Below are 23,551 nucleotides of genomic sequence, written 5' to 3' on the forward strand. Positions count from 1 at the left end.
GATGTTGCTTTCGAATCGGCCTAAAGGGCAAGTAGTGTGGGCTTGCCACTTACTATTAGAGATGGCATTGCCAAGAAATGGCAAGTCCAAAGAAACATAGACTGGAAGGGACTAGACTGTGGAGTAAATTATGCATTTCCTACAACAAACTGACCTGTCAGATTCCCTAAGGCAGCAAGCTTCTATGATCTGTACACCCTTATTAAATAATCTCATTAAATAGGAGCACAAAATATACACATTTACAGTTATTAAATAAGCCACAGGACTCCTCTTCTATCTACAGCCACACTCAGAGACGGCCATGCCCTCATATTTAAACTTGTAGGTGACGACACCTTTGTCTAAATAGAGAATGGAGATGGGCTCCAGCTTGGTGGGCACACAGCAGGCTTTGGAAGCCTTCTGGGAATTCTTGAGGTGGACCAAGGCCTGGATAATCGCATGCTTTGTGGGGGTGAGATGCTCCGCCAGGGGGTAATTGCAAACACCACGGCATTCGTAGGCTTCGTATCCAGGCGGGGCGATGATCCAAGAGTCCCAGCCAATCTCCTTGAAGTCGATGTAGAGCGGGGTCCTCTTGCAGTAGTTTCCTTTTGCATTCCTTCTGATGCGGGCAGTGGAGTCATAGATGATGTTTGACCTCATCTGCAGCAAAGCCTCTTCCCCAGGTCCGCTGGAATAACCTTCCAGTCCCAGGTTGTCCATTTCCGGAAGTTGCTCGTGGGCAATCATTTCATTCAGTTCCTCCTTCCACTCCTTCTCACTGCTTTGGTCATCAGAAAACACGACAAGCAAAGGGACATGCTTATTCCGGGTACTAGTGTCTATTTCCAGTTGTCCCCTGCCAGCATCCTCTATTTCATGTTTGCTCTCAATGTGAACCTCCAGCTGGTGGGTGGATGAGCCTGACTTTTGCCAATGCCTGATGGCATCGGTGACATCAAAAGTCTCCCACTCACTGATGGTTCCATAGATCTCCCCTGACACCAAGACCAGCATGCTTCTTTCACCCTCACGGTCCCCTTTGCTCTCTAGTACTTCGAAAATGGTAATTTTCCGGTCCACTCCTTCATATATCATGCGATCTCTTTGCACCAGGGTGTACAACCTGAGTTCAGCCATGATGACCTCTTCATGGTGAGGGATGGACACATTGAAGAGGAGAGGGTATTTTCGGAGCCCATTAAAACTGGCTGGTTGGGAAAACAGATCTGAAAAAAAAAAAAAAAGAAATCACATTAGCTGTATGTTACAGAGAAAAACAGATGCTTATTTATTCAATAAGAGCGCCTGTCCATTCAGGAGGCTTGATACAGAGAGAATGAGGGAAAATCTATGAAAACAAACACAGTGTTAGCATTCTCTAAGAGAGAATACTGAAGGTCAAGGGTAGAACGCTAGACTGAGTTAAGCTGCCAAGACTAAAATGGAAAATGGCTGCCTCATGAATGAGAGAAAACGCACCCAGCCTTGTTTGCGTAGCTTATCGGTCACAGAATTATAGACCTGGGAGGGACCTTGGAGATTGTCCAGGCAAGCCCCCAATTTTTCTAACCAGTGAGGAGCTATCAAATGAGACACGTGTGGTGGTTGTTTTTTTCTTGAAGCTTTTCAGGGACGAGGATGTCATGGCTTTTCATATTTGTACTTGTAATGGATGGAGACCCTCACATAGTCGGGGTCTACCTGAAAATTATCCATGTAGACCAGAGGTTGGTAAACCTAACCCACAGGCCAAATCAGGCCTGCCACCTGTTTTTGGAAATAAAGGGTTACTGGAAAAGAGCTTCACCCGTTCATTTCTGCATTGTGTTTGTGACTGTTGTTGCACTACAATGGCAGAATTATATAGTCTCGACCAAGATCATATGGCCCACAAAACCTAAAATATTTACCATCTCCCTGGCCCTTTACAGAAAAAGTTTGCTGATGCCTGCTTTAGACAACAAAGCCTGACAAGGTCAACAAGATAGGCATGACACTAAGGGGGTCACAGCAGTTGAATTTGGGGTTTGTGGTCCTCCATAAGGCAGAAGCGAACCTTGGGGATAGATTGGTTGCCTTAATTTTGTACTCTTAGCACCTGGCATGGAAGTGCAGCACATAGGAATCACTCAGAATATTTATGAAATAAAATTGTAAAGGTCCTGTAGTCTTAGAAGCACACCTCCAAATGTTGTTAAGTTGACTCCCTATCTAAGAATTTTATAGGCGTCCAAATCTCCTCTACACCGGTCCCAGGTAATACCTGTCTACAAGGATTCCCCGAAGACATCTGTCATCAATCAAAAATTTCCATGACACCAAAGATGCTGAGGACCACCAATTGAGGGGGTCGCTATCATCTTTGGCAGTCTTTTCCTAATTGTATATCCAATTCATGATTTCAGTGAGGTCCTTGTTCCAGATTGTACTTTTAAATATTTTTCTTTAACTTGATATTATTGTTTTTATACTAACTTCCTCTTTTAGACTTGTCCTAAGCAACTGTATTCATGAAATGAGGGGTTCGAGATGATAGTTATGTGGATTTTTTTCAATCCACTTTCATAAAAACATGTACTGATTTCACGTGATTCACAGCTTCCTCTGGGTACCACCTAAAATCATCTCACACACTGTCAGTGAGAATTACAGGTCAGTGGAATGAATTTAAACTCTCTAGCGTGGCTCGCAGAGCTAGCTATAATTAGGTCTTAACCTCTTGATCCAGTCATAGCTCCCATTCATCCCCGACAGCATGGAACATTGCAATTTATCAATTAATATTTGTAGAAATACTAAACAAAGTCTCCTATTTAAAGTAGACTGATATCTTCACTACTTGCCAAAACACTCCTTTGCTTTACTGTATACTGCACCTTTGGATATGTCCTTCTGACCCTTGGAAAGCTCTACCCCCCATCTCCATCTATCTAGCTGTGAGCCCTCCCTATGGGGCCCTCCTTTCTTCACCTCCCTATCTGGGAGCCCACTCCTCTCTGGGTAACTTGAGTATTTACCCTCTATACCTCTCCTTTGACCTTGCCATTTACATCCTTGATTTTCAGTTGTCTATACGAATGGATTTTTCCCAACTAGATTGTCATCCTACTGGCATGTACCACAGTTTAACCTCCCTTCTAGGCCTCCAATCTACCATGATGCTTTAAACAGAAGTAGCACTTTAAAAATATTGATGACTTGATGATTCTGGGCATCAGACCGAATTGATTTATGGGCATGACATATGTCCTTAATACATCAAGTAATATGGTAGCTGTCCCCCGCCCCTTATAGGAATGGAGAAAACTTGATTCCCCTTGGACAGGAAACATGAGAAGACCAAAAGTAGAGGAATAGACTGGTTGTTCCATCCATTAGAAAAATGCACAATAAAAGCTCACTGTAGTGGGAGGAAGGGTTTACCAAGGAGCACAAGGACATTTTTGGTGGTATGAATATGTCCACTATCTTGATGGTGGTGATGGTTCCAATGGATGTTTACATGTCAAACCCTATCAAATTATATGCTTTAAATATGTGAAGTTTATTGTTTATGTCCATTATACTTCAATAAAGCTGATATAAAAATAAGTTCACTGTGCATATGCAAATATAGTAATAATGGAGGTGTTACACTTCAGGCAAGGGAGCTAGTGTTTGCTGAGCAAATTTCATGTGCCAGGTGCTTTGCAAATTGTTTTATTTAGTTCTTACAATAACCCTATAATGTTGGTATTGGTATTCTGTTCATTTGATTCTGGAAGAAATCAAGCCTTAGTGCAGAAAACTGACCTCCCCAAGATGACAAGGAGAGGTCAAAGCAGTGGTAGGAAATAAATCATGCTTTTTCCACCTTGAAGCAGCACTTGTTTTCCCCTGTTAGTTAGATTTGGAGGAGGTTTTTTTTTGTTGCTGTTGTTTTTTTTTTTTACAACTTTATTGGAGTATAATTGCTTCACAATGGTGTGTTAGTTTCTGCTTTATAACAAAGTGTATCAGTTATACATATACATCTGTTCCCATATCCCTTCCCTCTTGCATCTCCCTCCCTCCCACCCTCCCTATCCCACCCCTCCAGGCGGTCACAAAGCACCGATCTGATCTCCCTGTGCTATGCGGCTGCTTCCCACTATCTATCTACCTTACGTTTGGTAGTGTATATATGTCCATGCCTCTCTCTCGCTTTGTCACAGCTTACCCTTCTCCTGGAGGAGGTTTTGGTTTTTTTTTTGTTTTGTTGGTCTTTGTCTCCTAGGGAGTTGCACTGAGCAAACGTAGAGAATCAAAGAAAAACAATAACAGCCAACAGGGCGAGCCCAGTGCAGGATTCATGACCTTGGGCTGTGCATTTTCACCAGTGGACTGGCAGAGGTGTGGGCAGCTGGGTTGTCCACTGAGAGGTTTGCTCCTACCCTCACTGATCTTCAGTAATAAGAAGCTCTGAAAACTCCATTTCCTCACCTGGACCATCCAAATCCTCCACAGAAGTGAGAACTGAAAAACTCCTATTTTCCCCAGGGATGAGAATATTTTCCCACCCACACCCTGAGCCAGCCACCCAGGGATCCGCACTCAGAAACATTAGGAAGGCTTCCCAGGGAAGGAGGATGTTTATTTTCAATTCAGACTGACCACAGAAAGAATCTGTAATTTCAGCTTGTCATTTCCATTATGTTACTAAATGTTACAAAGTCACATTTCCAATATGTTACTAAATATTTGAAATTTTGGCAGTCACCTAAATTTTAAAGGCAAATAGTATCTCCAGGACTGAGCAATACCTATTCAACATTTCCCCCAATGCCTAGAATTTAAGGAATTCATTAGTAACAACTGACATTTGTTTAACACTTCATAGCAAATGTAGTACTTTCTTACTTGTAACCTCTTTGAAACTGCTCAATTGTGTTACGTGGGTATATTGTCCCCAATTTACAGTTGAGGAAATTCGGATTCAGAGAAATTAAGCTAATTATCCACATCTACTAAGTCAACCCTGTCTGAAAAATCCAAATCTTGAGCTAAATCTTGTCACCACCTTTTTGCTTTCAAGAATACTTGGCCAACATCTATCCAAACCCTCTTTTGTACCTGGTTAATGACTATAAAAGCATAATTGGTAAATATGAAAGAATTAGTCATTTTGAACCCACAACTTTTACCATAGATATTAGAAAAAATTTTTCTTGATTACTTGTACCATATTAAATAAAGGATTAACTTGCTAAGTCATTAGATTTAGTACCGAATAAAGATCTGGGGGCAGAAAACACACTTTTCCTGCTGATATTTAAAGCTTGTACATTGCTCTTCATAAACACACAGAATAAGTTGGCTCATTAATTGGGCCATGTGCACTTCCTGGAAACTATAAACAGTGCTTCAAGGATATACACGTCACAACAAACAAAACAAAACTCTAGGAAGAATCTCTAAAATATGTTTCCAGCCTGTTTGAACATTTCCTAAATAAGGTCACAAAATGGAAACTCACCCAAAGTTTGAGCGAAACGCAAATCACAACTTTCTGTATTTTACCTATTGTCATCATTTTCATTCTATGTAGACGTTGACAAATTTTGTAGTCTATTAAAAGCTAAACAGAACTGAGCCCTATCTGGAAAATGACAGACAAAGGTACAGTGGTAGACCAACATTAATATTTTTTATTACCTGCTGTCCAAATTGAAAATTTGCAAAGATCCAATTATAATGTCAAAATGGTAGACACTTCATGGCGTTGGATTAAAAGATATTCTTTAATACCTTTTAATAGTATTTGGAAAATGACCACAAAAACGGTATAGACCAAAATGTGTCTTGTTCTGGGGTAACTGTGTACACACACCCCTATATAGATGTTTTCACCTTTATCATTTCCACGCATTGTAAATTTACTCACCGCTTCTAAAAACTCGAAGCCAAATTTGATCAGTAAAATCTCCACTTACCTTCATTCTTGAAACTCCTAATGATGTTGGCAGATGGCATGGAGGTCCTATCTGTTGCAAATTTGTTGTAGAGTTCCAACATGTACTCTGGCGGGTCAACCTTGGCTGCATCCTGCATCGGGATGTCTGACAGGTTCAATGTCTTGAGAAACTCTTTCTTCATGCTCTGTAGCAGTGTGTTAAAGTCGACACCATCTTGCTCTGAGAAGACATCATCAAAGAGGGGCATATCTTCTTCCAGAGGCGACTGCTCCAGGCTCATGATGGGGCTGCCAGAAACTGAGTGAGCCACCAGGCAAGAGAGAGCACACAGCTGCAGGGCCAGGGAGCCCATGACTGTGCTCCAGCCCCCAGGCCAACCCAGGAAGGTTTAGCGCTCCTGGGCTCTAAGTGGCAGTTTTATCTTGCGGAGCGTAAATGTCTCGTGTCACTAGAGACAAGTTTGGAAACTTCCCCTCTCTCCCTCCCCCTACCACTCTTCCTCTCCCCCCCCCAAAATCAGGTTGCAGTAATTGGATAACAAAATCCCCCATAGGGGCCTAGCCTTTCTTATCTCCCTAGTGTAAACTTGTGCACCAGATTTTGTTTCTATCTTGCAATCCTTTTTTCTTTTAATGAGCATTTTGTAAACATTTCCACATTCTGACACTGGCTGAGAGATAGGACAATTTTCTCCTTGCAAAGGCTCTGCTTCTCCTCCTTTCAATTCACTTCCTTTTGGCAGAAACACCTAATTTCTGCTTTTACGCTGTTCAGTTTCACACATGCATATAATAGACATGGAGTCAACACAATACATGTCAATGGTGATATGTATTAATGCGAGTGATGGGGCTTTCATACTCACATAAACATTTCTGAAGAAAGACCAAATCTCCAACATTTCCAAGTTAAGCTAACAGATATAAATGAACGTAGATAAATCTTTACAAGCTGACATTATTAGAAACAGGAAAGTATAAATTTCATGAGCAATAGCCTTTTTGGTACAGATTCGATCTGGCTAAAATGGCTTTTGAAAAATAGGGCAAGTGCTTCATTATCACAGCAACTAAAATTTATTAGGTGCTTTCCTACGAACAGGCATTGTACTAAGTGCTTTGCATATATCACCGAATGTGCTTCCTATAATAACCCTATTATTATCCCCATGGCATATACGGGTCACTAAGATTCAATAAGTTGCCAGAGGTCACAAAGCTACAAAGTGATAGAGCCAGGATTTGAATCCAGGCAGTCTGACTCTTATGAAACAAGAAAACAATCAGGCCTTTTAACCAGGGTTCCCCTAGTCTGGGGCACAGGCGGTTTAGCCAGATTAACGAAGCTGCAGCCCAGCCCGTCTCCAGGGAGTCCATGGTCAGTCCAAGGCAGGCGACAGTTTGCAGCTGGGTGTGGAGCTCAGGACCTTCACCTGTGTGATGAGCTATTAAAACGACCACAATCTCTGCCGAATCCATCTTTATGGTTAAATCAAATTGACCATCAAACGATTCCAGTAAAAGCTTGGCAAACAAAGGTGAAAAATGCCAAATGCCTTGATATGAAAAACAATGGTGGAATTGATTGTGTGTCTGGTGTAGGGAAAGACAAATCAAGGTCATCTCACTTTTCAACCCTAATTAGTGGCGGTAGCAGCATGCTGTGGTCAGGGTGATTCTGTGGACAACTCCAGGGGGTACTTTTCCCGCTGAGGCATTGGGACTGGGGTCTCTCTGACCTGTTCAGTGCACACCCTGGTGCTGAGTTCAGAGGGCTGCATCTATATATTTGGTGCACTGGAATATTCTCTTAGTTTCTGAGTTAAATTTTCCTATGTTTACCTCAATAGGATAACTACAGTAGCTCCCCTTTCCATTTTTCCTCTAGGCTCCCTAAGTTTTATAGTCATCTTCTGATTCATCCCCTCCTAAAATGCAAATTTTTACAGCAATTTGTTTGAACTACCAGAGAAAGAGCTGTATGTTAGGGGAAAAAAAAAGCCCTCCACAAAATTGTTAATTTGTTTAATAGATGTGGATTTGATTCAATGTTCTGTTTCAGTGAAAGCTTCTGCTCCTACAATAAACAGACAATCGTAGACTGAAAATAGATTACACCCTGAACAGGTCCACAAGTGAGTGAGTCCAAGGGCCATAACCCATCCTACAGGCTTTACCGGAGGTTCCCAACAGCATACCAGCAGGGTCCTTTTATCACACCCTGCATCGAAACAAGCACCCGTTTATCTTCATACACACACACAGATGTCAACGCACACTCTAAAACTCTGAATGGCAGGCATGTGCGTGTAACTGCCACAAGACAGCCGAGTAAGTGGTAGTACTTATAACCCGGGCGTGCTGGTTTCAGAGGTCGGAGGAGACACGGGCATCCCACCTTGCAGAGCTCTGGTTCTGTACATTCTCAGGGCTAGGATGTGCAACTGTGATTTCCCTGGCTTCCCTGTGCTCGGTGTTAGAGTAATGATGGGGTTAAATATTTGGACCAGTTTCCCCATCACAAATGTCTACATTTTTGGTTGATTTAAAGATAGAATAGGTGGGCTTCCCTGGTGGCGCAGTGGTTGAGAGTCTACCTGCCGATGCAGGGGACACGGGTTCGTGCCCCGGTCCAGGAAGATCCCACATGCCGCGGAGAGGCTGGGCCCGTGAGCCATGGCCACTGAGCCTGCGTGTCCAGAGCCTGTGCTCCGCAACGGGAGAGGCCACAGCAGTGAGAGGCCCGCGTACCACAAAAAAAAAAAAAAAAAAAAAAAAAAAAGATAGAATAGGAAAGTGTCTATAACCACATGTCAATGCCTCTGACTTCTTGAAATGAAACGCAAGGTCCTTATGTTCCTCACCTGTGCTGGGCGAACAAGGCAGGAGATTGGACTTTAGCCATGAAGGAAGGGAACACAACTTCCTCCCTCTTCTAGGTCACAGGCAATTTACATTTTAGCTGCAGAGTCTCTTTATTCCTAGGATTTTCTCTAGCTTTTTCTGATGACTCTCCTATGACTCTAAAAAGTCCAAATATCTCCACATTCCTTCTTCATTTGATTTTTGTAGACATAATCTATTCTATTACTTTGCAGGTATGATAACAAAAATGGTTAGCAAGCTATATAACAGGTTCCAGGCAATTAAAGAGATACTAGCAGGATCCCAGCGGCCCCAAGCTTCACCCCTAAAGCTCTGGATCCTGGGGAGATTGGGCTGGGATGCTGGGGGAGAAGCTTGAGCAGCAGCTATTTACCAACACGTATGGGATTATTCTGATATTTTAGCACGACATAGTACTGCTCTACTATGTATAACAGGTGAATCGAGGTTCTGCCAAAAATTCCCCAGCCAGAGCTCCATAAGCTACATGCAGTTAGAATTTGCAAGCTCAACATGAGGATGATAGCTTGCTCTGATCATTTCCTTGTTTGCTACGAAATCTGCTCTCTGGCTGCCCTCTTTCTCCAGCCCAGATCTTGCCCACTGTTCCCAGACCTAGGAAACCATCCAGGGGTGCCTTTGTCCCTGGGATGGGTCTTTTCTCCTCTGATATGGTCTGCCCAGCGCCTTCTTCTAGTATTAGACGTTGTCTTGACAGTGGCATTTCTCATTAACTCCTTAGGCCAGAGTCCACATTCTCAGTAGGAGAAGTGTTCCCTTGCCTCTACTGACCCCTCAGTATCTAGGTTACAGCTTACCCGAGGCTTACCAGTGTGCCAAGCACTTCTCAGGCCCTGACACACAGGGGCCAGCCCCTCAACTCAACTTCTCCAAGGCAGGTGATTTCAATAGACCCTTAGCTCCTTCCTTTAATAACCTTCCACGTGATCCCTTCATTCTCCAATAAGGCCTAGAGTGTGAATCATCATCAATAATTGTTAACAATTTTTAAAAATTCAGGCCTTTGTCATAGTCCTTCATTCAACAATTTCTTGTGTGTACCTACTATATGCCAGGTATGGTTCAAAAACAAAATTTGAAGAAAACAGACCCCTGACTTGGGGAGTTTACTTTTCAGTTGGAGGGAGAGAGACAATAAGCAAATACACAAATAAAGCGAAGTGTCTGTTGGGTAGTGATAAGTACGGTGGGATAAACAAACCAAATCAAGGGGATAGGAAGTGCCAAGGGAGAAGGGGGTTGCTGTGTCTGTCAAGGCCTCGCTGGTGAAGGTGAAGGAGTCAGTCATGCAGGCCCATGAGGGCCACAGAGTCAGGGCCCTGCAGGCAGAGGGAACAGCCCATGCAAAGACTCTGAAGAAACAGCATCCTTGGGAGGCTTAAGTATCAATGGGAAGGTCAAGCTTGTTATTGGAAGTCAAGCAAGTGGGAGTGCTACAGTACATGAGGCCCAAGAGGAAGTGGGCTGGACCAGCTGGAAGGTCACGGATCTTTTTTGTTCAAGAGTCGTACTATACAAATACACAGTTTGCCTCTTGTTTTTATTTTTCACTGAACGTTTCATCTTGAGGGTTTTTCATGTTGTCACATAGTCCATTTACAACCATTAATTATAATAATTGCCCAACTCCATTGGGTAGAATTCCCATAACCTTATAAGAGGATTTTTAAAGTAGTAAAGGAAAATTTACAATTCTATTGAAATGTAAAGACATTGGATATTTAGATTTCGAATACAACTGCCAACATATTCTAAGACTGAGAGCAGTTGTTCAGATATTTGCTTACTTGGAATGTAGGTCCAAGAAAAATGCAGAGTGCTTAAACAACATTTTTTCTCCATAGAATACGTCCAACCTCAGAAATACTTGGAGACTCTCTGTGCCACATCACCTCTTGCCTGGATTGTGGTAACAGGCTACCAGCTGCTTCTGCCCTCAACACCTAACAGTCTGTTCTCAACATGACAACCAGATTCTGATATGATATCGGATCCTCACTCAGAGAAAAAGACGAAGTCATACAAAAGCCCTCATGACCCTCCATTGCCTCTTTGTCATCATTGCTACTTGCTAACTCTACTCCAGCCCCTTGCTATTCCTTACACACCCCAGGCATGCTCCCATCTTAGGGCCTTTGCCTTAGCTGTTCCCTCCACCTGAAACAACCTTTCCCCAATAATCCGCATGGTCACTCTCCCATTCAAGTCTTTGCTCGGAAGTAAACTCCTCCATGAAGTCCCACCCTGTCCACCTTGTTCAAAATGGCAGCTCATCAAGCAATCCTGAACTGACGACCCTGCTCTAGTGGTTGCTTCTCACCTCCCAACATAAGATACAATTTATTAATATAGCATGCTCACTGTTTTCAGTCTGTCTCTCTCTGCCATCCACTCCTCACCCCTAGCTAGAGTCTGTACTCCAGAATGGCAGGAATCCTAGTTATGTTCCATGATGTGTCATAAGTGCCTAGAGCTTTACTTTCCCCACAGCAGTTAATAAATAGTCACTCAAGAAAAAGAAATAGCAAACATTCAAATATTTTCTTCCTGCGACTTCTTACAGTAATATCATAAAAACATAAATGCCATTTAAAACAAATAACCATCATTAAAATATGCATGCATTTTCTTGAGACACACTGTATAAGTATATATACAGATAGATAGATTGGTTTATTACTATTGTATACCATTCGATTAAAAATTTGCAAAGAATTAGTTTATCATCCTTCTAAAATTTTATTATGCAATGTACCATACACATAGTGTTTTTATATAAAAGATACCAAAATTTGAAGACAGTAATAAAACAGACACACCCGTGCACCCACCACCCAGTTTAAAAAGTACAAAAGACCAGGACCTTTAAAACCTCCATGTAACCCTTCCCAATTCATCTCTTTCTCCCCAACAGAGTAACTACCAGACTACATTTTTTTATTAATCAACCTGTTATACTTTTGTGATTTTACTACATATGAACAAATCCCTAAAAATATATAGCTTAGTTCTGCCTATTTTAACTTACATATAAATTGAATCATGCTATATATTTTCTTGTATGACTTGCTGTTTTGCACTTTATAGCTGTAGTCCATTGATTTTCACTACTGCAGAGTTCCAAGTTTTACAAATGTATAAAGATTTATTATACTGTTGATAGTCACTTGGATTAGTTCTTGTTTTCCACATTATGTACAGTGCCACTATGAATAATCTTAATTGACAAATTGTTTTCCCAAAGGTTTCCCCAGTTCTGTTCATCCCAGCAGGAGTACTTGTTCTACCACTTGTGCTGGTTGACTTTGGGGGCTGCTTGAGGCTTGACGGCTCTCTCTTCTGTTGCTGTCCCCATTCATTCTCAAGATGTACAATAGAGCAAGAGATGGTCTCCTGGACAAAAGACATAGTTTAGGTGGGAAAGCAAGCACTGTTTTAAAGTATTGTGTTGGTTCCCATAACTCTATAATAAACAATTCAACCCATGTAAAAGCATGGTACCCAGGAGCAAAAAAGCTTATTGAAGGACAAGAAAGGATACATATAAATGTAGCACTAATCTAAGTTCATGAATAGGAAGACAATATAACAAAGATGTCAATAATCCCCAATCAATATATAGATTCAATAAAATCTCAATCACAATCCTAACAAGACATTTAATTGACTTGAAAAGACGATCCTAAAACTTGAATGCAGGCGTGAAGGGTTAAGAATAGCTAAGATACCCTTGGAGAATTAGATGGGAGACTTTTCTTACCAAGTACCAAGACCTATTAAAAATCAGTAATAATCAAGTCAGTATTGTGTCATTGCAGGAATAGATCAATAAAACAGAAAAGAACATGGGGAAAGCCTCATATAAATATGAAAAATTGATATATAATAGCTGGCTGGCATTGCAGATACAATAGGAAAAAGATAAATGATTTGATAAATTGTGCCAGGATAGTTTATTGAAAATATTGACTCTCTACCTTGCTCTTTATGCAAAAATCAAATCCAGATAAAGTAAGAGCTTAATATGAAAGAATAATTTTGAACCTTTGTCTTGGTAATATAGAGGCTCTTGGGGAAAAAAAAGTCTGGGAGGAGGGGTCCTTTCATCCCAAGAACTAGTGCCTCATATGCTATCTCCAACTGTAGAAGATAGCAAGGAGATAAATGATTATCCTATCCCCTTTTGCTCAAAGAGAGAGAGAGAGACAGCCCACGGTTTTTGAAAAGTATATAAATTGATATTATCTATCAAATTCCAAAGTAGCTAAATAGTATTATTATTATTAGCTTTAGAAGAAAGCTTCACCAAGAGTTCCTTGGAACAGAGAATTCCCCAATTACATTTTTTTTTTTTTACGGTACGTGGGCCTCTCATTGCTGTGGCCACTCCCGTTGCGGAGCACAGGCTCCGGACGTGCAGGCTCAGCGGTCATGGCTCACAGGCCCAGCCACTCCGCGGCATGTGGGATCTTCCTGGACCGGGGCACGAACCCACGTCCCCTGCATCGGCAGGCGGACTCTCAACCACTGCGCCACCAGGGAAGCCCCCCCGCCAGCAATAACATTTTAAATTGAGTTTGTTACACTTATGCTCCTTTCAGAAACACAATTATTCACGGAGTGCGACAAGCTTTATGTGTTACAGAAGACTACATTATCTGTATCTTAATTCATATTTCATAGTTCTTTAAAGTTAACAAAATCTCTTTTGGCACGTACTTCTTAAGGAGTCAATGCTAAAAAGGAAAATGCCCACTGACCTAGGATGTCCTAGGAGTGGCATAGACTGTCCATCATCATGCTCTTAGGATCACTCGAGGTGTTTGACAGCTGTGCTAAGCAACCATACAGAGTGCAAAGACAAAGCAGCAAAGCCAGCCAGGGCGCTCTGCCACCACCCTGAGATAAGTCAAGCCCTTTAACACCAGAGGCTGCTAGGGTTTTATTCCACACTCTCAGCAAGATAAGCTGCCATTCACGCCTCACAAGACACTCAGATCTGGAAAGCAGCTCAGAGGGAAAGCTAAGATACTCAAATAAGTGCAATTGTTTCAATGAAGAAAATGAGTAGATTTCAAGTTTTTTTGACTCCCACTCCATCAAGAGCCAAGAAGCACATGTCTTCTGGGCTCTACAAACACGTTAATGTGGACAGGGGCGTGGAATAACCTCAGAGCCCTGCGTGCCTCTCGGTATCAGCCTTTTTGCACTTATATCTGAGCCTCACTCCAAAAGGAAGTATTTGTTTCCCCATTTTACAGATGAAACTGAGGTTTTGAAAGGCTAAACAAATCACTCCGTGTTCATGCATTGGGGAAACTTGGATTCAAAATCACTCTCTTGCCACTGCTCCCTCCGATTTGTCTAAACAGCTAACAGTCCATACAGTTAGACGCTGAGAAGGTGGATAAGGCATGATAGGGCATACCTCTTTTTACTATGCTTTGTTTTATTATTTTTTTTTATCACAAATGCTCTATTTTTTATAGGTTTGCAGCAACCCTGCGTGGAACAAGTCTATCAGCACCATCTTTCCAGCAACATTTGGTCAATTCATGTCTCTGTGTCACATTTTGGTAATGCTCACAATATTTCAAACTTTTTCAGTTATTATATTTGTTATGGTGATGTTACTATTGCAAAAAGATTGCAAGTTGCTGAAGGCTCAGGTGATAGCATTTTTTTAGAAATAAAGTATTTTTAAATTAAGGTATGTACATTGTTTTAGACATAATGCTGTTGCACACTTAATAGACTACAATATAAACATAACTTTTATATGCATTGGGAGACCAAAAAAAATGTGTGACTCTCTTTATTGTGATATTTGCTTTATTGCAGTGGTCTGGAACCAAACCCGCAGTGTCTCCAAGGTATGCCTGTATAAAACCTTGACTGTATGATTATACACATAATTCAAGCCCAGAGTGGTGGGATATTCCGTACTAGTGGATTAGTCTGTACTCTGACTGTTCTGTGGTTTCCCTAAAAGCTGCATGAATCCTGCAATATTTTTTAGATTTCCCAGGAGGGCTCCAATTTCAAATGTTCTGTCCAGGCAAAACGTGCGTCTCCTTTCTTTTTTTTTTTTTTTTTTTTGGCGAAGGCTCAGCAGCCATGGCCCACAGGCCCAGCCGCTGCGCGGCATGTGGGATATTCCAAGTCCGGGGCATGAACCCATGTCCCCTGCATCGACAGGCGGACTCTCAACCACTGCGCCACCAGGGAAGCCCCATCCTTTCTTTTTTACATTAAGAAAGTATGGTCACCTTATCTAAGAATTCAGTGTACATACATTTTGAAGGGGCAACACACATTTGCTCTTTGAGTGATCATGACCAAGACCTTCCCTAGAGAGCTGCAAGGTCAAGGCAAACCACTCACGATATTACTGAACTTGGAAAGTGACTATTACAAGACGATGAATACCTGGAGAAGGGAGGAGGAATGTGGTTTTATAAGAAAGATTCGTCTCAGCCAAATCAATCTACAAATGTCAGTGTCACAGTCTGAGACCGTATAACCACCTAGAATATTACAGAATAACCCCTTGCTCCCCAGTTTCATGATCCACTGAGGCAAGTCCTATGACTGAGAATTGTTGACTCTCCAAGTTGGAAGGAACACAAGAGGTGGCCTCAGACACTCTGCAGGAAGAGAGAAGGAAGGAGAAAAATAGCTGAGACCTGCCTTATCAGCAGGCAGCCACTTTTCAGACTACTTTCACTTGACAAGTTCAGAAGGTTGCATGCCAGAAGGGCTTCTTGGAGAAGGTCTTCCATGTCAGAGAGATAGCCTAAGTGTCTTGTGACAGAACGGTTGCTGAGCATCATACATTTCTTTGTGAAATTAGAGTCTGCATGTGACCCATCTTCATTAAATGCCATGCATAGAACAAAGAGAAAAAGAAAATTGAAGCCATGAATAATCGTTAGGTAATGTTGGAAGAGCAGATCCATTTACAGAGTCAAACTTCCAGTTCCTAAACAGAAAGCAATGGTCACTTTTGCCTTAAAAGGCTTAGTTACCTCCCTAAGAAAATCTCTTTCTTTTTTCCCTTCCATGGAAAAAGGTCAGGTTACAGAGTCAAGTTCCAATCTAATCATATGATGTCATAAGACAGTAATTTAGTTTAAGCAATCCTTACAAAGCAATATGAATTTATGACTGGAAGATGACAAAGTGAATTTTAGATAACCACCTTCAATTAAGCTTGTTCTGATGTAGACATCCAGGGGACCAAAGCCATTTATATGGTCTTTCACATACCCTCCTAAATTATTATTAGTGAATTACCTGTCAAGGTGTTGCTTAGGACTCATTGATTAATTATCTCTGGGGATTTTGTGCAGTTAGGATTGGAAACAGCACCTAAAAGAAATTCTAGTGAAGAATAAGAGCAGAATTCTTTAAATAGCCAATCAAACAGCTAAATGGAGTTTGGGTAGCCGAAGAATAGAAACAGGTAGGACTTGGTTTAAGGAGATTGCTACAGTCACCTGATTCTACCACTCTCACCACATAACATAACATAATAAGGTGAAACACCCAAGTGAGCTCTGTAATAAAGCCAAATGACCAAATCTGTGATAAAAAGAATTCCAAAATATGCATCCCCCAGCTGTTATTCCAGGCAGACGAATGGCCATTCCATGTTACGTGGTTGACATACTTGTGAGTTGTGTCAGCTTTCCTGAGATAAGGTTAGAACGCCTGTCTTCTCGGACAAGTTGAAGGCAGAGGCTGTATTCTATTCATTTATCCCCGGAACCTAGTATGAAGCTGGGCACATAGTACATGCTCAATAAATCAATAAACAAAGAAACACACTTTTGCCATGAGGCCATCACATATTTATCTGCTTTGGGTTTTCTATAGTACTGTAAAGAGAATTGAGCTTAAAGATATTCAAGGGAATCTACATTTAAATTAAGGAGACTAATCTTCCTAAGTGTCCCAATCTTCCTCAAAACTGCTGCTGCATCGAATCCCTAAAGGCACTTACATCTCCTGCCTGTTGCCATCCACTTTCTACCCCATGCCACATCGGCCTACTCTCCCTCCTTGGTGTCTCCTTTGAAAATACTGAGATTCTTTTTTGATTATTTTTCTACAGATTAAGTTTTTTGGGAATACTGACCAGGACTTGACTCATGGGAATCCTTCATCCACGTGGCTGAGAGACAAGAAGAGTCTGGGCATCCTCCAAGCAGGAGGGCACACTCTTTCCAAGCCTCCACTCTCTTTGCTAGGTTTTCAGGATCAAAGTGTCTGGACCCCTTCCTTTTCTTACTGTGTTTCTATAGGGTTGCTTTTCTTCTCAAATGGATTGAAGTGTGGTCCCCAGGAAAAAAGACAAGGAGACTGCAGCTGCCCTTGGGTTCTAAGCTTAGAACCTATGTATAGCCAGAGAGGAAATGTTCCTCTGCCTGGTCCAGTTCAGCTCATCTGGAGATTACATTATGTTCGGGGCAAAATCCTCACAGAGATACAATGTTTTTGCCTAGAGCGTCCCCTGCTACATGAATGTTGGTCCCTTGAACTTGTGGTATCAGGCAGCTCTCTAAGGAGTCAGGAATCTTGAGCCCCAGCCAGAGTCAACTTATCATGGCTAATAATTCATCATTCACCACCACCTCTAGAACAAATGTTTATCAAGCACCTACACTGTGTAATGCACAGTGGCACGAGGCTGGCAGTGCTCACAGACATAACAATGACAGTAAAAGGCTGCCATTTATTCAGGTCCTACTCTGTGCCAGGCACTGAGCCCCATGCTTTATGGTCATTATCTTATCTAATTCTCCCCCAAACTCTATGACCTAGAGTCACAAAGCCATCGTCTCCACTTTACAGAAGAGGAGGCTGGTCGGAGAACCAGGAAGAGGGACATGGAAGATTGACACCCGCTCTGTTCAGTTCTAAAGTCCAGTCATTCACTTCAACACTACTCTCCATCCCCAAGAGGGGCTGATCTGATGAACTGAGGGGGATGGCAAAGAGAGCACAGCTGGGAGGAAGAGAATAAGCCATAGAAAGGGGCACATCTTTGTCTACAATGAAGGAAGAGAGGAAAAGATGGGCAGGGACACAGCCACCTGCCACACTGGAGGTGGTAGGAGAAGTTGAGGAACTTCATACGTAATATCCTCAATTTCCTCTGGGAAGTGAGAGGCAGAATCATCTGGTGAGTAAAATGAGTGCAAGGATGGGGCAGGGGTAGTTAAGATGATGACGATGACAGCAGCAAATATGGAGTTCACTATGTGATGACAATGCACTAATTTATTTACATGAGTGGTCACTTTTAATTCTCACAATTCTATGAGATAGGCACTATTTTGGATTCCAGGAAGCCAAGGCTCAGAAAGTGAAACAGTAATCCTATTGGGGGACACGGACTAAGTAATAGAGCTGGGATTTTAATCCAGGAAGTCTGATTCCAGAGCCCAGACCACTGAGGGGAAAGTGAGAAGACCGCTCAGGATGTGTAAAAAGATGACTCCTCACACACTTTTCATTTAAAAGATAAACATTGGAAAATCAGTGATCTGATAGGTGGTTTGCGGGGAGAATTTTAGCTTAGAAAGTTAGAACAGAAAATGGAGCAGCAAGGTCAACATGCCAAGGAAGCATTTAGAGTTGCTAAAACTGGAGTTTAGGAGAGAAATTAGATGTAGAGTTTTTATAGTAATAACATATCATATATGTATGATATGTTACAGTCTCCAGAATTTTGACTGAGTGATACATTTCAACACACACACACACACACACACACACACACACACACACACACACACATATATATATATATAGATAGATAGATAGATAGATAGATAGATCCCAACATTCATGATTGTCAGTAAAAGGTATCATTTCTGTCCATAAAATTCAGTTAAATATAACATAAATTTGAGGCAACCCCTATAGAATCTCAACCAGTCTATACAAGTAGGACTAGAGCCATTTCCATTTTTAGTAAAGTCAACTCTACTTTGAATTTCAGTAATATGGAAGTAATACTGTAAACTTCAGGAGTAAAGTAACTTGGTCCGCAGAACCACAGGGATGATGGCAACTATTGTAGGCTGCCCTGAAACAGTACATAAGCTGAGTGTACAGGTGAAGGAAATAGATAAATGGTCTGTAGCACCAGAAGCAGTCACGTTTACAGCAAGACAAGGTCCTCCATGGAAACAGCCAGTGGGTTCAGCAGTGAGAAGAGGGGGAGGACAGCTGTGAAGGAGGCTGCCAAAGACCAGAGGGAGAGGGTCTTGGGGAAATAGGGGCTTTCCAGGGAGAAGATAAAGATTGGCTCCTGCTTTATTTCCTTTGCTACTTGCTATTCTTTACTTGGTACAGAGCCAACAAGAAGTGAATTTCTCCATGGAAAGAAGTTCTTTCACTGCTGAATTGTTGCTGATGCAGAGGCCAGGTTCCAGTGCCACTCACTCAAGTGTTTTATTAAATGAACAAATGTCTCCAGTAAGTTGGTAAAATTCGTTAAGAGGATCTTCAACTTTTTTTTTTACTAGTATCACCAAAGTTTCTCAGACATTTTCCATCCCTTCCTCCCCATGACCCTCTGTTGACTATTCCCCGTCACTCTCAGTCAAGCCCACAAACTCTTGCTCTGCACACACGTGGCACACTTGTTTCTATGCTCTGTGGAAGGAAACTTCTGCAGGGCCTTCATCCACGGGGCTCTCACCAAGCAGTCAACCTTTTGGCATTTCCCTTTATAGCATCTTTAAGATGCATTACCCCAGTAGCATAGTGGTATTCCCACTTCGCTATGAATTGAATCTGTAGGTAAATTTCTATTCTTTCCATTCCTAGGAATAATTCTTTAAATTTTGAATATTTTATTTTCACCTTTGTGACTTGAAAATATAATTTAAAATGTATTGCCCAGAATCAAACATAGTCTCACCTAGGACTTCCTGCTGTTCAGCGTGTGACCCAGTGGTCAGAAAAACTTGATCTTTGCCCTGATTAGGCAATTTCCTTAAGCCCTCAAAGCCATAGATGTGCACCTATAATGCATGGATAACGGTGTTTGGTATAAGGCTTAGCTCTAATAACCATTATGAATGTAAAGATCTGTTCATATCCAGGCTTTGAAACCTGTTATTCTCCTTTTCAGATAAAATCTCGCTTTAAAATTTGTTATCTTCTCTGTCTTTTATCATGCCCTAAGCTGTGGTTCAAACCCTTTTGAAAACTACTTAGAAAAAATTTTCTAAATGATTAGATGAATACATAGTTAACTCATTTAATGGGAAGTTTTCATTCATTGGATGACCCATTTCTTTTATGCTGACTAATACAGCCATTAGAATACTCCATACAAGAGAAAGTCAAACCCTGAACTCCAACGAAGTTTCCATTAGCTGTCTCTGCAAAAAGAAAATAAAGTTCATGGAAAACTGAAGTCTGCAAACCTAGGAGAAATAGGAGGAATCCTCCAGCTTGTCCTCTTATGGCCATGTGGGTGTGAATGAAGTAACCGCAGTCAATAGAGGTGAAAGAAAGGGGAAAGGTCTGGGAAACCCACAGCCTTTGTAACACAAGTTCTGGAATAATTTATTTACTGCCTCTTCTCTGCCTCCTTCCCACCCTCCCTTTCCTCCTTCTTTCTATCTTCCCTCCCTCCCTTCCTAAATATATGCTTTGAATGTTAATTTCAAATATTTGACGGTTTAAAGGTTAACCTTAGTTTGAAGGTTAACTTTTGTAATATATACATTTAAGGAAAGAAAACTTGACTAGTACAATACTCTCAATCCACTTCCATGTCATCAGATCCTCACCATAATCCTGTGGCAAAAGCAGGGCATACGACATCATCCTTTTTTTATTAATAGGGAAGCCAAAATGCCAAAAAGTGAAATGACTCTTCCTGGGTCCTTGTCAAAGACCTCTTACAGTCATCCTGTAAGTCAGGACTGAGGTCTAACAGTTAAACTAGGTCTAAGCTAAAGTGAACTAGGAAATAGGCAGGGTTTTTTTTTTTTTAAAGAGTAAGAAATATGCTGGACTGCATCAGAACAATAAATTTAGTAGGTTGGTTAATGGTTTTAATAATTTCAGGCTCTTAATACAGGTTTAAATATTCTACAGAATGTTTGCTGACAGTATTTTAAAAATTGGAATCATTAATTCAGGTAAAATGAGGCACAATCATATCTAATCCTTCTCATATATAGGACACGACATTTTTTCTATATTAATCTAAAAATATTTCTAATGTCCCAAATATGTCCAAATATAAAGTAATCCCTCCCATTTTTCCCAATGAAAGATTAAGAAAAGAGATAGATTGGGGGGAGGAGGGGTACATCTTGAATATATACCTTTTAAAGATGTAGAAGAAATAGTCAAATCTTTACTTATATTATTTCATTTAATAATATTGATATGTATATTTAGAATAGTGTTACATAAAATATGAATTTAAAATTGTTTCCATTTTCACATTTTTCAAAAGATTGCATTTAAACACTTTACGTGAATCTTCAACATCAGTGTCATCACTTAGGTCATTTTTGAGTCATTTATCACATCTTCTAGACCTCATCATTTTCACTTTTAAGACGCCGGCAACATCAGCCTTTCACTAGAAAACTGATCCCAAACACAAACGTGTCTTTGGATAACGTTAGCTGTCAGTTTTTCAATTGTCCTGAAGTATGTATTCATAACCTATCCAAGGTAACCATGCAATTTATTGCCTTTTTTTTTTTTTGCAGTAGGCGGGCCTCTCACTGTTGTGGCCTCTCCTGTTGCGGAGCACAGGCTCCGGACGCGCAGGCTCAGCGGCCATGGCTCATGGGCCCAGCCGCTCCGCGGCATGTGGGATTTTCCCGGACCGGGGCATGAACCCGTATCCCGTGCATCGGCAGGCGGACTCTCAACCAGTGCGCCACCAGGGAAGCCCCAATTTATTGCTTTTTAAGCTGATCTTCAAATGGCTTTTATCCCCCTTGTAACACTGGGTGGTTGCAATTGGGAAGCATACATCCAGAAATAATTAGGAAATATGGGTTAAATTTCTTTGCTTCTTTTTTATTTTATCAGTTCAGACAGACCTCAGTAAATATCCAACTAAGGTTATTAGGTTGATGTTTTCTTCAAGCAGTACTTCATTGGTCGAGAGAAAGGAATTGAGACAGTCATTGTAGCATGAGACTTTGTAAGCCCTCAAATAGAAGGTGGGCTCTTCTCTGAGGGAAATCTTTGGGGGAAATCTTGGACTTTCACTTGGGCTTCTACAACAGCTGGTCTGCAGGGCTTGGTGCTGTGATTCTGGGAGAGAGTTTTTCCATTTGCCTCTTAACCATCCAGTCTCTGACCTCCTTGGGGAATAGAGTTGCCTACATGCAACACTGGGAGGGCCAGGGAATCAAGACGGATCTCTATCAATAGGATGCATTATCAACCTGCAAGTATGCTCCTGTATGTTTGAGACATCTCTATACAAGGCCAGAAACAAGGTCTTGTGTCAATACATAAACATGGTTCTCTTCCTAGCTGCTATTCTGGCAGAGTGAGAAGATTCCAGAGTAACTGTTTGAAATGTTACACATTCATTCGTCATCAGAATTTCAGTAGCTTTTCCAGCACAGTTGACATTTAGACCTCTGAATGGGGACCATCTCAGAATGGACCATGTATGGGGAAAAGCGTGGAAATGACAGGCATTCCAGAGAAGGCAGAAATGAGAAGCTCCAATTGGAAACTAATTTTAGTTATCCTGCATGCGCTCACCCCCGTCACACTGCTCTGTATCTCTCTTCTCATTGAAGATTTTGCTCATGTGGCAGGCAGTGCCTGATGGCATTTATGGGCATCTTTGTAATGCTCTTCCCAGAATGCTTTGGAAGAACTTAGCATTGCCCTTTGGTACCAATGACTTATGAGAATGACTTGTATCATTCTATTGCCCCCAAACATTGATAGATGTCAGGACTCTAAAATAGCTGCAGAAGCAGTTGCCAGCACATACTTTGCAAACAAAAATTATAGAGTGGTGGATACCAATGACAGAACTTTGGGGAAGAGTATTCATCATAAGATGAAGTCAAGTGGTTCACACATTGGTGTTTTATCAGTTGGTGATTGTTGTTAGTAAACTCAGAGGTGTCTTACCAGGCAGATCGCCTCTGCCCAAAGACTGACTGAATCATAGATGCAATAGAATTCTGAGTGGAATGTATTAGTCAGGACAGGACCCATTCAGAGTTCATATATCTCCTCTGATGTTTTGTATCACTATTCAATTTTCATGAGTATGTATCTTTCTCTTAACTAGTTTATGGTTGGATACTGGGTCTATTTGGAGTCCACAGGAAGAGAAAAACTTAATATGGACATTACATTTTTGTCCAACTGTTTGAAGGTTCTTGGTAGTGGTCAGAGATTACTGACTGAAGGGGAATTGAGTGGAGCCTTCATTTTCCCAGAATCTCTGAAAACAAAATCAGGCAGAGATAGGGCTCAAGGGGAGATGTTACAGCATGAGGGGACATTATTCTGTATGCTTTAGAATATAAAAGAAAGATATGAAAATAATTTCATGCTTTGGCATTTTTATTAGCATTAATCATTCCCTTCTCTGACCTCTAATTTTATTAAGCACTCACTGTATTCTAGACACTTGGATACCAATTTTCCATAGCCATTTCTTTCTCTACAATTCCCTTAATGTCTTCTATAATA

General features: G+C 41.3%; 1 protein-coding gene across 1 annotated transcript; it reads right to left on the reverse strand.

Moving 5' to 3' along the window:
- Positions 1–276: 276 nt before the first annotated feature.
- Positions 277–6,273, reverse strand: BMP10 (bone morphogenetic protein 10). Its single transcript, XM_060117948.1, has 2 exons — positions 5,940–6,273; positions 277–1,214 (listed from the first exon to the last, which is right to left on the reverse strand). The coding sequence occupies exons 1-2, from the start codon at positions 6,271–6,273 to the stop codon at positions 277–279; spliced, it is 1,272 nt and encodes a 423-aa protein (XP_059973931.1).
- Positions 6,274–23,551: the final 17,278 nt, after the last annotated feature.

This window comes from Mesoplodon densirostris, chromosome 14, assembly GCF_025265405.1.
Source record: "Mesoplodon densirostris isolate mMesDen1 chromosome 14, mMesDen1 primary haplotype, whole genome shotgun sequence".
Lineage (NCBI taxonomy): Eukaryota > Metazoa > Chordata > Mammalia > Artiodactyla > Ziphiidae > Mesoplodon > Mesoplodon densirostris.

Excerpts from the sequence above, each read along its gene's own strand:
- BMP10 (XM_060117948.1), bottom strand. The coding sequence starts at position 6,273 with ATGGGCTCCCTGGCCCTGCAGCTGTGTGCTCTCTCTTGCCTGGTGGCT. Across the intron at positions 1,215-5,939 it reads TAGGAGTTTCAAGAATGAAG|ATCTGTTTTCCCAACCAGCC; the intron begins GTAAGTGGAGAT and ends TTTTTTTTTCAG.